This window comes from Rhagoletis zephyria, unplaced genomic scaffold (assembly GCF_001687245.7).
Source record: "Rhagoletis zephyria isolate East Lansing unplaced genomic scaffold, Rhagoletis_zephyria_1.1 Rzeph_scaffold_00205, whole genome shotgun sequence".
Lineage (NCBI taxonomy): Eukaryota > Metazoa > Arthropoda > Insecta > Diptera > Tephritidae > Rhagoletis > Rhagoletis zephyria.
Window position 1 is genome coordinate 254073 of NW_016157289.1, and position 17229 is coordinate 271301.

At 34.1% G+C, this 17229-nt stretch overlaps 1 protein-coding gene across 1 annotated transcript in view; it reads right to left on the reverse strand.

Annotated features, from left to right (window-relative positions):
* LOC108358089 (uncharacterized) overlaps positions 1-83 on the reverse strand; it is a 3781-nt gene extending 3698 nt beyond the window's left edge. Inside the window, exon 1 of the mRNA XM_017609234.1 lies at positions 80-83. Within this exon, the coding sequence (XP_017464723.1) occupies positions 80-83 (4 nt within the window). The remainder of the gene's footprint in view (positions 1-79) is intronic.
* Between the last annotated feature and the right edge of the window lie 17146 nt (positions 84-17229).

A 17229-nucleotide genomic window follows, 5' to 3' on the forward strand; every position in this document is an offset into this window, starting at 1 on the left:
CTTCGCTCTTTCAAAGCGAATTGAAATTCAGTTTATACATATGTTTTGAATCGCGGCGAAATAAATGAAAGCGACTTACGCATGCGTATAAACGTAGTAAGAAAGAGTGCATAAACACCGCTCTCAGTCAAAGCGAGTTGGAGATCAGCTGTTCCGCTCAAATTCCAAATAATCGCATCAGTATTTAAAAGCTAATTAATAATAATCGTTCTTTTTCTTTGCCACGATTTTATAATTCCGAATAAAACAAGATTTGTATCACTTTCCATTGTGTTAACTTATAAAATGTCAAATGAAAACAGCTAATTTTGTTTGCTTTTGAAGACGGTTACTTTGATGCCGAGATAAAGCCGTAAGTATAAACACCAGAGCGAAATGTGTACGGTGTCAATGCGCTTTCAATTAAGTCGATTATTCTGTGCGTATTAACGTAGTAACAGTCTCAATATAAGCACCATACCAGCACCGATAGATAAAAGTTACCTGGATTATTAGTAAATTAGCGCACAAAGCGGTGCGATGAGAAAACACGTCCGAACTGTAACACGTTTAGAACATGAATTATAATCACTGCCTTTTAATACTCAAAATCAAAAAATTACAGTCCGAACACTGAAAGAAATAGAAAACAGTTTTTTTTACACGAGTACGCACGATTTTTTTTTTACTCTTGTTTTGCCTGTTTTGATCACTTGTGTTAAATTAATCTGAGACGCTGGAAATTTCTGAGGTTGAAATTGAAGCTCAAACCTTCATCTAAGAGAACATAACACAGGCAAACAAAATTTATGTTGACTAAAATATTACAGCCGATCCTTAGTTGACCTGAGTTGCTCGAAAACTAGAGCCAATCTAATACCTTTAGGGTCAGATACGGATTCTACGGGTAAAATCCTATAAGAATCGTCTGTAATATTTTAGTCAACATAACATTGTATAAATTTTTTTGGCTTGTGTAATAGTTTCTTATGTTTGTTACTAAGAAAACAAATCCTACTAAGGTCGTATTGCACTAGAGCAAATATAGAGAGGGTTATATTTAATGAGTTCATAAAAACTGAATCTGGCTTAGATTAATCTGGCCGGCGTTAAGCTGCACATAGACCGGTAGGTCCTTAGCGTTAAAGTAGACATCACAAAGGATATCAACACTTTTTGCGAATTCGAAGAAATTTCAGCCCTACTTTTGACATGTCCTCTAACTTCTCGAATTGGTAGGCTCCCAAGCATTTCAGTCGTGTTCTTGATCTGCAGAGAAGATGCTCCAAGCTTTCCCTGGTCTCCCGCTTACGACACTTCCTGCAGCTGTCCACGCTAGTGATATCCATTTTTAGTGCATGAGCAATTCGGTAATTACTCTGCAGTCTTCCTTTGATAGCCGTAACAAGAAACGGGTTTAGTTGCTTCTGCCGTTTACTTACATAGCCCTGAACTCCCAAATCATATTAGGGCTATTCGCGATCCGGTGCAAATGGCCTAGCATCATTGCATTGCAAATTTGTATTGCAAATTATTTGCAATACACAAACAAAATACACGCATTTGCATTTGTCATGGCTTGGCAAATTTGCAATACCGAAAATCCATAGCATAAAAATGCTATGCATTGCATTCATAAACAAAACCAAAGCTGATGCACAAAGATTGTTTTGCAAAAGCTTTACCATGACAGTTTAATAAAGGTCGCTCACAATCCATGGCATATTTCTGCAATTGCATAAATTTGTCAGCTCTTATGCACCGAATCGCGAATAGCCCTATTATAATCCATTTCGTTGTACAAGTGTTGAAGTGGTCTACGAAAGTAGTTTGTCTGTTCGAGAGTCAGACTGGTGGCGTCCTTGGCAGCAGTGTTGCCGCGAATCACTTTTAGTGGTAGCCAAATTCCTTCAAAAAAAGGGCTAAAAAAGAGCTAAAAAAGGCGTTGTGACTAAAAATGGTAGCTAAAAATTTTTACTTACATACACATATATAAGTACACTCACAAACATTTTCAATAAGTAATGGTATAGAAAAACAATGAACTCTGGCAAAAAAAGGTAATATTTTATCCAACCAAAAGAACTTTTTGTATAAAAGGGAAAATATATGACACCAGCTTGCTGGCTCCTTCAAGTGATTGTACCATCAGGCTCTAATCATATAACTTACCAGGCTGGTACAATACTTATTTGTTTACAAATGAGGTCCAGGAAAGATCGAAATGACTAGAGCCGAAATTTCGTAATTTTTCTACCATTTTGTTAAGCCTTGTTTTTTTTAATTCACATCTGCAATATCGTGAACTTAATCTTCCACAAACACGGCTTTGACTCATTTGGTGCAAGCAATTTCCGCCAAAAAAAAATCATTTTACTTCGAAAATTGAGCTAATTTCACCACTCACGACACCAGCATGCTGGTACAATCATAAAATTTTCAAATAATTTTTTAAGTCGCACCAGCAGCTGGTACAATCACACCACAAGAACATACACGGTTAATCGACTTGATGGGCCATTTAACAAATTAAGCATACTAGAGTGCCAGTTACTGTCGAAATTCGACAGTTTTTCAAGTTTTAGAAGCCTTGGAGAGGTTTTCTAACTTAACACGTGCAAAACTTATACGGTACAAATTAACCAGCCGGAAAATCTTCTGCTTTGGAACTAAAACGTAACTAAAATTTCTTTATCTGTAAAGGTCTTTGCAGGACTTCGGCAGGACTTGGAATTGACCCGATACATTCAAGTTTATCGATAAATTTCAATGATTTGATACATATCGATAGTTCGATGAATTTCAAGAACACTAAAATCCGATAACTCAACAAAATTCGTTAACTCGATCAACTTCGATAACTGTGAAGTGCGAGGGCTCGATAAATTTCGATAACTCAAATATGTAAATTCTTTGGATACCTTTATAAATTTTTACTTTTGACAGCTCCACATTTTTCGAAAACTATCTAAGCATTTTGATAACTCGTTACACTCTGTTAACACGATAAAATTCGATAAGCAGTGATAAATCGATAAGCTTATATAACCTTGAAATTTCGATAAATCGATATATTTTGAAAATTCCATAAACTTCGATTCGTTGAACCAACCAATTTCAGTAGATCAATAATTATCGATGACTCTGTTGAAAGGACTCCATGAATTACGACACCTCGATAAATTTCGTTAAGTCTATATATAATGATAATTCAATAAATATCGATAACTTGATACATTTCTTTAACTTGACAAATTTCGTTAATCCCACACGTTTTTATAGCTCGATAACTATCCGTAAACTTGGACAACTACGTTTCTGTGTCTATACTCAATCTCGACAACTCAATAAACATTGATCAGTTTGAATAATTCGATACGTTGCGATAACTTAATAAGCATGGATAAATTTCTATAATTATAAACTTTTACGATTCGATCAATTTCAGTAACCTTTATGGCTGATTTTATTTCGATTCCTATCGGAAAATTTCAATTCTGTTACCTTAATTCTTATGTATTTCTCATTGTCTCCATTTTCGCCTTTATCTCCATTTTCGTCTTTATCTTCACTTTTGCCTTTTTTTGTCTTCATCGTTATCACTGGTTTCTTCGTCTTCAGATTTATCTTTATTTCAAAGTTTAATTTCAAATACGAAGTAAAACAAAATGCGAAACAGCTTAAATGGAACAGGTTGCAAAACAACCATACACAATATGGAAATTTTTAAACGACGATTTTCAACCAATTTTGAAACTATAAAAACTCTCCTCATCTACAGAAAATTACCTTTCCAACGGTGTTTTTGGTTTTGAAATCGGTAACTTTACCTTGGTCTTCATCTTTGTTTTTATCTTTCACATCTTTGCTTATATCCTTTTCTTTTTCTATTCACGTAGATGAGATGAGGTGCGATGACGTGATAAGATGTGACGTGATTTTATGTGATGTGATAGGATGTCATGTCATGTGTTGTCATATCCTGTGATGTCATGTCATCTGATGTCATACCATATGATGTCATATCATGTGATGCCACGTCATGTAATGCCATGTCATGTCATACGATGTCATATCATGTGATGTCAAGTCATGTGATGTCATGCCATATAATGTGATGTCATATCATATAATGTCATGTCACGTGATATCGTGTGATGTGATATCATATTATGTGATGTAAACTCATGTGATGTCTCTTCATATCATGTGATAAAATGTGATGTGATGTCATGTAATGTGATCACATTCCATGTTCCGATTAGTATATCGATAACCCTGTTGATAACTGTGTCGATAAAAATACCGATAACAATATCCATAAAGATAGAAAAATACAACGATTGTAAAATCGATTAATTCATCGATAAATACAACAATCTTCAGTATCGATTATTGTACATATCGTTAACAATATAAATGACTAAATCGATAACAAAATCAATTATTTAATCGATTATTATACCGATAACAATATCCATTATTGTATCGATAACAATATCGATTATTATATTGGTTATTATATCGATTACAATAGCGGTTATTTAATCAATAACAGTATCGATAACAATATCGATTATTTTATCGATAGCAATATCGATTATTATATCGATAAAAATATCGAGTTTTATATCGATAACAATATCGATCTTCATCCTCATCCTTTTCTTCATATTTATCTTTATTTTTGCATATTCCTCTTCACCTTTACCTTAAAGTGTTTAAATTTACTTTGATCTTCGTTTTTGCCTGTACCTCTAGGCATCTTTGTTTTTGTTTTTATTCTCAAACCGCTAAACCGCTGAGAACTATTTCCATGTGCATTATTCCCCTTGAATTTGACAATTTACTCCCAACCAACCAACTGCCGCTAAAGAAGTTTCACTTCATAAATTCAAGAAATGTTCTTACCCTTTCAATTACCCTAATTCTTATTTATCCATCATTGTCTCCATTTTCGTCCTTATCTTCACTTTTTTCTTCTTTTTTTGACTTCATCGTTAGCATTTATTTCTTCATCTTCATATTTGTCTATATATCAAAGCTTAATTTCGAATGTGAAGTGAAACAACATGCGAAACATGTCAAATTGAACATGTTGCAGCAACATCTATACACAAATCGGAAATGTTTAAACGACGGTTTTGGCCGTAATTTTCAACCAATTGTGAAACCATAAAAACTCTGCTCATCTACGGAAAAATGCCTTTCCAACGGTGTTCTTGGTTTTGAAATCGGTTCGGTAGAATCGCCAAACGAACGGAGACAAAATTTATGTTAGCGTATTAATATATAGATTAAGCACGATGTAGGGAGACAGAGGAGACGCAATCAGCAGTACCGCTACTTTGTTCTCGGCGAATTTGACAGAATCAGTTGTTGGTGTGACGTCATTTTAGCAAACTGTTTGTATGTATGCAGAAATGTTTATATGTATGTAAATATGGCGACCTCCATGGTTTGACAGTTAACAGTCTTTCTCTCCTCCATCTCCTATTTGTTGCTATCTTGACGTCATCACCCGCAGGAATGCGCAATCTTGTATTTATCATTCTTGCATATTAAGGGCCGCAAACTTATCTATTTTAAACTATAGCTAAATCGTTAATAGATAAGTTACCAGCCCTAACACTTTTACAGTATGTACATATGTATAAAAACGTAAGGAACATACAATACATCTATGTATATATATATCAGTCTTTCATATGCCGAATTTCCACTAGGCTTTGAAATGACAAAAAATGTATGCAACTTCGTTACTATATGAACTTAATGACTATTTTTTAATGTAATGACACGATTATTTTTCAATGCACGACTTTGTCATTTGTCATTCTTACATAAATAAAAAAAGAGATCAAATTAAGCATATACAACTTTTTCATGCCAAGTATAAATACATTCTCCAAAGGGCTAAAAAAAGGGCTAGGAGCATTTTTAAATTTATGTGGCCAAAAACAGTATGTGGAAGCTAAATCTAGCCACCAAAGGGCTAAAACGGCAACACTGCTTGGCAGTCGCATCTGTTATTTCATTACCTTCTATTCCCATGTGGCCGGGCAATCAATAGATATGCAGGGCGGCGACCAGCCTGTCAATGGCTTCCCGGCTGCGAAGGACAGTTATGGATAAAATACCATATGAGGTAACTACCTTAATTACCGCCTGAAACTGGCTTGATACGGCCATGATATTTGATATGTAAATACATAAACGCATATGCAACAACTAGGTACTGATAAACAAATCCACGGAATTATGTTCAGTTATATAATTTCAGTATTAATTTAAAATAATATTTTTTGTAATTTGTTTAAATATTATAAGCCTAAGCAAGCTTAACAATTTTAGTTACTTCTTTAATCACCTATTATAAATTTTAGCAGAAGATTCCATTTTACAGAATTAAAATTGTTAAATTTCTCCAACAAATACGTGTCGCTTTCTTCAGTTGATCTATGCAGTTGCTGATTCCCTGCAAAAATCGTTGGACCATGTAATCTATTTGTGGTATATTGGAGTACTTACAAAAGTGTTCCTCTGTCATGCTGTAGCGGGCGAACTCGTGTCTCTGCACCAGCTTATTGTTATGCGATCACTGCTCATGTTTTAACGAAATGTGATTGAAATTGAGCATTTGAAAGCACATTTGCATGTCTGGCTGTAGCTGAACGTGTAGAGAGAATATTTTCATTCCAATTTTGTTCGAAAATGAAATAGATTTCTCTTAAATACAGCATTAAGTAGGTATACACAATGCATATTCAACAAGGTAGAAGATATTTCGACATTTCTCTCTTTTGAACTGCGACTGAAATGTCAACTCTTAACCCTATACAATTCAAAATTTTAATTTTTTTAATTTAAATTTTCAATTGTGAGCTGTGCGACTGATTTTAAATAAATACATAAAAAAATGAAAAGGAATTACGAGCGGTGTGCTGTGTGTGGAAAGAGCCACGGCAACAAACTTGTGCATTATTTTAAACCTGATAATTTTCAAGTGAAGCGACAGCGGTTGGCAATGTGTTTCATTAGGAGCCTCTTCGCGTGAGTGCGAAAACCATTTTAGTGCCAGTGACTTTATTTGTTGCCCATCGCTGCCCAGTATTTCTAAGCGGACGCGTTTATTCCCAGATGCAGTAACTTTACATTGCGATTCCTCAATGCTCAAGTTATCTTAAATGTCTGCAGTGGCTGAGCAGCGTTGCCGCTTTGGTAATTTTTAATCAAAATTGGTATTTTTTTTATTTATCAAGTTTGGTAATTTGGTAATTTATTTTTCAATTTGGTAACTTTTTCGATTCGGTCTTACATGTTAAATAGGTCAATATTGGTTCTGATTCCACATTAGTAAGTGGCTCTTAAGCGTTTCCTTTTATAAAATACAAGGTAATCCCGAAAGTTTCGCATGGCGAAAGTTGTTCCAGCGCTCCTTGGCTACTAGAATGGTGTGTTCTTTAACAAACTGCTTGAAAGTGGCTGTTGCTAAGTGTATCCACCATGTCCTTTCCAGGAAGGTGAATTTTTGATATATTTTCTTGTCACTTGTTTACATACAGTGGTCGAAAAAATTATAACCGCAGCATATTTTGATAAGTTTTAACATATCGCCGCCTTAGAGTGTAAACCTGCTAACGACCAAAAAACATATTTTACTGTAGAGGCAAAAAACTAAATATATCTTTAACTCTTAGTCTAAGGGGCAAATCCTACATATAGTTTGTTAATCGCGCGACGTTCCATGGCCCTAATCCAGCACGAATGAAAAAAATTACGTTTTTATGGTTTTATTGGCGAATTTCTAACTTAGCTGGTTTTAGTTTTTGTATTTTCAAAATTGATTTTGTATGAATAAAATTGTTTCTATTTTATTTTTTGTGATTACGAGCTCAATTTAAATGTTAATTAAAAGAGTATTCCATAGATAAAAACAATTATACAGATGCGTGCAACTAATTAGCAACGAAATTCAAAACGATATTGCTTGCAAATTATGTTTATTTATTTATTTTTAATAATTTTCATTTAAAATATAATTCAATCTATATCAGATACCACAGTAACAAAAGTTGCAAAGCTTGCAGAAATTGCAAAAAAATTAATCAAACTTAAAAAAATCGTCATCAAAATTTCAAAATTTTTAATTAGAATATATAGAAAATGTTGGGGTATGCAGTTTTGTCGCCCATTCAATTTTAGTATAATAAAGTGGAAGTTTCAAGTCGCTAAAAATTACCGTTGATTTTTTAGAATTTTATTTTGGCGAGGGTGTTGCGGATTTTTTCCATGTAAAAAAAAATGTTGATCCTGTGTTATATGGAAGAAAATGCGCAACACCCTCAACAAAAAAAATTCTAAAAAATCAACGGTAATGTTTAGCGACTTGAAACTTGCTAAAATTGAATGGGCAACAAAACTGCTTACCCGAAAATTTTCTAAATAGTCTAATTAAAAATTTTGAAATTAGGATGACAATTTTTTGAAGTTTGATTAATTTTTTTGCAATTTGTGCAAGCTTTGCAACTTTTGTTATTGTGGTTTCTGATATAGATTGAATTATATTTTAAATGAAAATTATTAAAAATAAATAAATAAACATAATTTGCAAGCAATATCGTTTTGAATTTCGTTGCTAATTAGTTGCACGCATCTGTATATATATAAAAAAATACAACAGATTTATTCTTCCGTTTATTGCAACAAAAATAGGCAGTTTATAAAACATATATTAGTAACTATACGTGAAGTATTCGTCTCTCAAATTAATAGTACAAAGACCACATATAAGATAATTTAAGTAGGAACTCAATAATGCCAGAAAGTACGATACATATTATTCAATCATGAGGTAAATTGTTATAGTAGGCGTGGTAATCTTCAGGAAGTAATCGTTTGAAATACTGGAGATCTCATACTTTCTGCGAGCAATCGTACGCCTACTCTCGTATAAATTCGGAAGGTGAGAAAACGGCAAGTAAACAGCTACTGGGGATTTTCTTTACGGTATTACTTCCCATTCGTTGGAGAATCTTAGTTTGAAATGTATGTCGCCACTTGGTGTATACCGTAGGGCTCGTATATCAGTTACTTTAGCATAGGGCTGCCAGATATCTCTGTTGCCAAACCGGGACACTTAAAGGTGGCAAAGTCCTCTCGCTCCCTTCCCTTTCGTTTCGACAAAAATTACGTATAAAAGGATATAGTAAAATTTTATTTTGACAAACAATAACAAAAACATAAAAACATGAGATCATAAGATCATTACAACGTACATACACCAGCAAAACAAAACAATTTATCACAACTAGAGCACAGAGAATTTTTCACAATGCATGTACCTTTTTTATTCCTTATAAAAATACAGTTTAAACCAAATACATCAGAAAACATGAAAATAAAATTTCTAAACTTTATGCAAAACTCGGGAAAATGCAATAAATTTGCATACAAATTCGCAACTTTCTATTCAGACTTTTTTATAATAATTTTGAAAATGAGGTTTTGCAGCCCATAAAAATTTAGTTGATTTTTGGTATTGTTTTTACTGAGAGCTTCTTCCATACAAACTATGTTCCACATTTTTTTGTATGTGGAAGACACTGTCAGCAAAAAATAAATAATTGCAAAAAATAAGCGAAATTTTCTGGTAACTTCAGACTTGCACTTTAATAATTGGCTCAAAAGCTACATTTTCAAAATTTTTCTAAAAGATCTGACTAGAAATTGTGATCTGATGAAAGAGTCTCCGAGCCAATAATTTTGTACGGCACGGACTTATAAGTAATCTAGGTTTCACGAAAGAAAAAAAAAATAAATACCCGGTAACATTAAGATATCAGTCATTTGTTTCGTTGCAGTGAACTTGTTTCAAAACTTCTGGCTTTTGCTTAATATAATTGTAATACTCTGCGCATGTCATTTAACGTATTTAGGTACATACTTATATTAATCATCAACTATCGCTTGTGCAAAACGTGCTAAATTGAAAAAAAAATCGCATATGAAAGAGCCAACCCAACTCGTAATAAATTTAAGTATACAAATTTTAGTATTTAGTATAGAAATATTCAATTCAAATACGCCAATATTAAAATGAAGCGCTTTGCACTTAACGGATGCTTTTTCATAATTAAGTTAAAAAAAAATATATTTAAATTCCATGCTGTCTGTAATGGGATTTGAACCCTGACGCTCTGGAAATTAGCAAATTGTGGCAAGCATCTTCGTGCACTCAGCTACAAATAAAAAATATTCATGTTTACTAGTGAGTTATTTCCCCCAGTAAATTCATAAAATTTTTCTTAATATTACAACGCGGCTTTTTTCTCAGTGTAGTCATTTTTATTCAAAATTTGTGCAATCAAATCGAAAACCGGGACACTTAAACGAAACCCGGGACATTTTAAGGTTGGACCGGGACACCGGGACAAATAGTCTAAAACCGGGACATGTTCGGGAAAACCGGGACGTCTGGCAGCCCTACTTTAGCAGCATCTTTGCCGCGACCGGGACGAATGCTATTAAAGAATTGAACTGTGTTAAAGCTTTTAAAAAACGTGTAACTAAGATAAGTTACGTCATATGGTTTTGGATTTTTTCTAGCTGTTCTACATACTTCAATGTATTCTGCAGGATCATGGATATCTCTTTTCTTAAGTGCTCGTGCGATAGTGGAATGGATACAATCAACTTCCATTTGGGTATGGCCTACTTCAAGAAACTTTTGCTCAATAATGATATGGTTATTTATAGCTGTGGATAACAAAGCATTAGCCATAATACTGTTTCGGTTTTAATATGTGCATTCATCGCTATAAAAAATTACTGTAATTGGCTCCCCGGAACTATTATTTGGTACTACATTTTTTTCTATCAAATCTACCCACACGCTGGAAAACTCTTCTGCATTTAATCTTCCTTCTGTTTCGTTCCACAAGTAACAATAATTTCCTTGAGATATAAAAAATTGGAGCTTATTCCTTGGCTTAAACGCGAGCGACAGAAGCACAATTTGTTGGATTTAGCAGTTGAATTTGAACTGATTGTACTTAGCAGCTTTACTCAACAAACAATTTTTGACAATTATATTTTTATATTGACGTATTTTTTTGCTTGGCAACTGCGGAATCGCCTACTCCTTCGAACTGCATCAAAAGGTCAATTTTGCCAAAACGGATTTAGCAGGTTTACACTCTAAGCCGACGATATTATTTTTTTTTGTAATTTAATTTTTGTTATTTTTTATGAAAATATTGTTCTTTCTTTAACAGAACTCAAAAAAATTAAATTTTCAAACTTTGTTCAATATTTAAAAAAAGTCAACAAACTCTCGTAAAAATTTTAGGTTAATGGAGCGCTGATAGCCGAAATTATCGAGCTAGCATTTCCTGCTACTATTTTTGAATTTGGAAGTTTAATGGAAGACATTTCGCATTGCAAAAATTTGTTAGCTAAATTAGCTGTGCTTTTCTAACACGCATATACATAAATGTACGCTTAACGTTTAAAAAAACAATCATCGACAATTTTAATTTGAAAACAAGTAATTTTGATTTTATCGACAACTATTCATAAGCGCACATAAAGTTTGTCGCTTACAGCATGCCTATTATTGAAGTTATTCTGATGTAGATTTAGAAGAACGAATCTTTCTTTTTAAATGTCGAATATACTTTTGAATTAAGTATAATATGAATAAAAAAAATAAATGATCAAAAACATTGGGCTAACAAAAAATTGCCAAAACGGTTTATAAATGGGTGTGTTTCATCTAGTGTGTAATTTTGTGTAAGAATGCATCTCCACATTTACATTAAAACGAAAATTCAATAACTACTAAAATTAAGCTGATTTTAATGTGATTTTATATATTTTCATATTTACAAAATCTTTCGTTTCAAATATTCAGCCCTATTCTGCATTTCGATTACGTTCCCGCATTCCGCTCCGCTGGAATCGAACTTAGGTATTCTGCGTTACGATCGAAACGAAAGAAGAAGAGGAAGACAGAAAACATCTTTCGAAATCAGCTGTTTGCCTAGGAATGTGAAATCGAAACAAAACAAAGAAATATTTGCCACCAAACTATAGCAGCATATGAAGTTAAAGTTTGTAAATATTTTAAAATAACTAAATATATCTAGCATCACTGTATTTAAAAATAAAATTTCGTTCGCTCTTAATTTAGTGGAAACATAATTATAAGAATGAAATCCTTAGCCGCGGCGTTACTGCTTGAAGAGGAGAACGACTCCCAGATTGCTGATGCGGAAGTTGAAAGGCGGAGATTTAGGGACATGTTTGGTCTTTTTCAGATCAGTGAAGAGTCATAAGAAATTCATCTTGAACTGTATTACTCATCGCTCAAAGTCAGTGAAATTATAAACGTTGTTTGAGCACTCCACAACATTGCATTTACTACAGAGTGGAAGATTTGAACGCAAATGAATCCCGTTTTGAAAGCAGTCAGGAATCAGGGGAAGAACAAAGCTTATCTTTCCATAGCAAATCGAATTCGAGACAACATACGCACCGCTTTTTAAAAAGTTAGTAAAAACGAGTGCAATAATAAAAGCATCTTTTTTTGTGTAACTTAACATTTTATGTATGTATGTATCTATGTGCATACATCTATTAATTTTATATAAAAAGAATAAATTGTGCATTTCACAGTCTTATTTATAGATAATTTAAACAAAAACGCCTGGACTTCCACTTTGAAAACGTCGCGCAATATCCCTTTTGGTTGCTATTATTTGAGCCAATTTTTCGTATTGCCCGTATTACCGCTCGCGAAAACACAGAAATCGAGAAAATTCATTTATGATGACTTTTACAATCATGCACAGTATATTTCACTTAATTTTTTTTTATAAAATTTTAATATTTAAACCCACGAAAATCACAATCGAAACGTTCTCCGTCAACAAATTTGCAACTTAGAAAAACGTAACTACGATCGAAATGTAGAATAGGTACAATCGTAAATTTCGAAGATTGATCGAAACGAAACGGAACGCAGAATACCAAAGTTGCCAAACGGAGAAAATTTCGATTCGAGTCGAAATGCAGAATAGGGCTGATCGTACCTGCATAACAAAGGGTTAAATTATTTCTTTACATTGTTTGACATTACAGTCAGCTATGAGAGAGCTCGACTGAGTTGTGACTTCTACCATGTTGAATCTGCCTTGGGTATACATTATCTATGTATTGGTTTATTCTGTTTTATATTCAAAAGTCGAATACAAAATTTGAGAAAGAAAACTAATGGCGTTTTCGTTTCTACCGAAAAATGTTACCTTTTCATTGCCCTCTCAGCACAAACACTAAGAACCGGGTGATGAAAAGGCAACATTTTTTGTAGAAACGAAAACGCCATAATAGTAGTTCCAATATAACATGCTAAACAATAAGTAATTTTTAAGCAAAAAACAAAACCGACTTCAATTCTCATAAAAAAATTTAAAATTATCGTTAATTTCTAATGATCCAATGATCGGATTTAAATCAAATTAGTATGGGACCACCTGTAAGGTAACCCCTTCCCCCTAAAAAAAAGAATTGTAGTGTCGGCCGCTGTGGTGTAGTGGTAAGCAGTGCGCGCTTCCACTCCACAATGCCTGGGTTCAAACCCTGGTCAAAGCAATATCGCAAAAATATAGAAAAAAAGGTTTTTTCTTAACAGCGGTCGTCCCTCGGCAGGCAATGGCAAACCTCCGAGTGTATTTCTGCCATGAAAAACAGCTTCTCATAAAAATACAATCGCCGTTCGGAGTCGGCGTAAAACTGTAGGTCCCTCCGCTTTGTGTGACAACATCAAGGCGCACGCCACAAATCGGAGGAGAAGCTCGGCCAAACACTAACATATGTGTAAGCGCAAATCTATTATTATTATTATTAGTAATCGGTTAACGTGTTCCAAAGTTATAAAAATAAAAAAATATTCCGACGAATTGATAACCTTCTCCGTTTTGTAAAGTCGATTAAAAATAAATACAATATTTATATAAGATGATTTATGGAGCTTTACGGCCGGTTAAATAAAAAGTAAAACAAAGTTTTCTTTTATCCTCCTACGCGTTTCGGCGTCTTTTCCGCCTCCATCAGAAAGTCTGTTTATTCGGAACAAAACATAAAAACACAAACAATTAGGCTTCAAATCACAATTAATAATATGTGTACATACATACATACATATAACATAGTTAACAAAGTACATACATATATACATATATAGAAACCACAGCACTTACATTTAAATTAATGAGAACAAAATAAACAAAACATCACAATAATCGCTTCACTGCATTCACTTCTGCATCATCGTCCATCTGGTTTTCTATTGCACCTTATTGCTGTCCTGTATGCGCAATTTAAACTACCGACATCTTCTTTGAAATTCATTGCGTCTTGAATTTGTTCTTGTATGCGCAGGCCTTCTAATGCTAGTCTCGTTCGCACTCGTATCTCTATGTCTAATATTTTGGTGTTGTTGAAATCAGCCGAACGTCCGCTGTCTGTCAAGTGTTGGGCTGCCGCTGTAGTTGATTTTTTGTTTCTTACGTCTGCTTTATGTTCGCCTATTCTGACTCCAAGGGCGCGCTTTGTTGTGCCTATGTATAATTTATTGCACGGATTTGCCATTGCAATTGATTTGATAATCTACATCATGTTGTTGTTATTTGTTGATCTTGTCTTTTGTTTTGCTAAATATTTTGTTGAGAGTGCTATGCGGTTTATGTGCGAATGTTACATTTTTATTTTGTATATTTATACCCGAGCGCACTTGTGCACAAGGGTATATTAATTTTGTTCACATAACGGTTGTTTGTAACAGCCAAAACGAATCGAGATAGATATAGACAAATGTATACATAAATGATCAGGATGAAAAAAGAAATCGATTAAGCCATGTCTGTCTGTCTGTCCGTCTGTCCGTCTGTCCGTCTGTCCGTCTGTCCGTGTACACGATAACTCGAGCAAAAATTGAGATATCTCAACGAAATTTGGTATGTAGGTTTCCCTTAATCCAAGGTAGGTTGGTATTGAAAATGGGCGAAATCGGACTTTAACCACGCCCTCATCCCATATAACGGTAATTTGCGGAAATACGAAAACTGCGATATTTTAGTAACTACTGAAGATAATTCACTCAAAATTGATATTTACAATAAGTTTTAGACGAAAAATAAGAATATTATAAATTTTTGGAAAATGGGCGTAGCCACGCCCACTTATGGTTACATGTGTATATCTTGGTAACCGCTGCACCAATTTCTTCCAAACTTGGCACAGTTGTTGGCCTTGGTACAGCATAAAAAATCGCCGAAACTTTTTAAAATCGGACAATAACCACGCCCACATCCCATATAACGGTAATTTAGAGAAATACAAAATCTTCGATAAATCAGTAAATATTGAAGCTAATTTATTCAAAATTGATGCTTGCAACAATTCTTTACCAAGAAATACGTTTATGATAAAATTTTGGAAAATGGGCGTGGCACCGCCCACTTATGATCACATATATGTATATCGGTAACCGTTCTACTAATTTGTACCAAACTCGGTGTGGTTATTGTGCTTGCCACATATAAGCAAAACGTTGAAAATTATTGAAATCGGACTAAAATAACGGCCGCTTCTCATATAACGGTAAATTTCAGAAATGCTTGAAACTTCAATATTTCGAAATTGAAGGACGCTAATTTACTCAAAATTGATACACCCCGGCTTACCATCTAGCGGAAGGTTTCGGAAAGGTGAAAAAACATATATTTAATACTTGCGCCGGGTATTTAATGTTCGGCTCCGCCCGAACTTAGACTTTCTTACTTGATAATCTTACCTTTACACCTATTTTGTTTATTTTTATACCCGAGTGCACTTGTGGACAAGGGTATATTAATTTTGTTTACATAACGGTTGTTTGTAACAGCCAAAACGAAACGAGATAGATATAGACAAATGTATACATAAATGCTCAGAATGAATAGAGAAGTCGATTAAGCCATGTCTGTCTGTCCGTCCGTCTGTCCGTCTGTCCGTCCGTCCGTGTACACGATAACTCGAGCAAAAATTGAGATATCTCAACGAAATTTGGTATATAGGTTTCCGTTGATCCAAGGTAGGTTGGAATTGAAAATGGGCGAAATCGGACAATAACCACGCCCACATCCCATATAACGGTAATTTACAGAAATACGGAAACTGCGATATTTTAGTAACTACTGAAGGTAATACACTCAAAATTGATATTTACAATAAATTTCAGACGAAAAATAAGAATATTGTAAATTTTTAGAAAATGGGCGTAGCCACGCCCACTTATGGTTACATGTGCATATCTTGCTAAACGCTGCGCCAATTTCTTCCAAACTCGGCACAGTTGTTGTCCTTGGTACAGCATACTAAATGGTCGAAAATTTAAAAAAAATCGGACAATAACCACCCCCACATCCCATATAACGGTAATTTAGTGAAATACAAATTTTCGATAAATCAGAAAATATTCATGCTAATTTATTCAAAATTGATGCTTGCAACAATTCTTTACCAATAAATACGTTTATGGTTAAATTTTGGAAAATGGACCTGGCACCGCCCACTTATGATCACATATATGTATATCGGTAACCGTTATACCACTTTGTACCAAACTCGGTATTTTTATTGTCCTTGCCACATAAAAGCAAAACGTTGAAAATTATTGAAATCGTACTAAAATTACGGCCGCTTTTCATATAACGGTAAATTTCAGAAATGCTTGAAACTGGAATATCTCGAAATTTAAGGACGCTAAATTACTCGAAATTGATACACCCGGTCGTACCATCTAGCGGTAGCTTTCGAAAAGGTGAAAAAACATATATTTAATACTTGCGCCGGGTATCTAATGTTCGGCTCCGCCCGAACTTAGACTTTCTTACTTGTTTTATGTAGTGTTTTTGTATCCGTTAGTCCTTTCACATATGTGACTCCTTTAAATATTTTGCTTTCATTTATGTTGTGTTTCCGTCCAGAAGGAAGTCCACGTACCAAGTTTCGTTAAGATATCTCAATTTTTACTCGAGTTATCGTGTGCACAGACGGACGGACGGACGGACAGACAGTCAACGCTTAATCGATTTCTCTTCTCATTCTGATCATTTATGTATACATTTGTCTATATCTATCTCGATTCGTTTTGCCTGTTACAAACAACCGTTATGTGAACAAAGTTATAATACCCATGTGCACAAG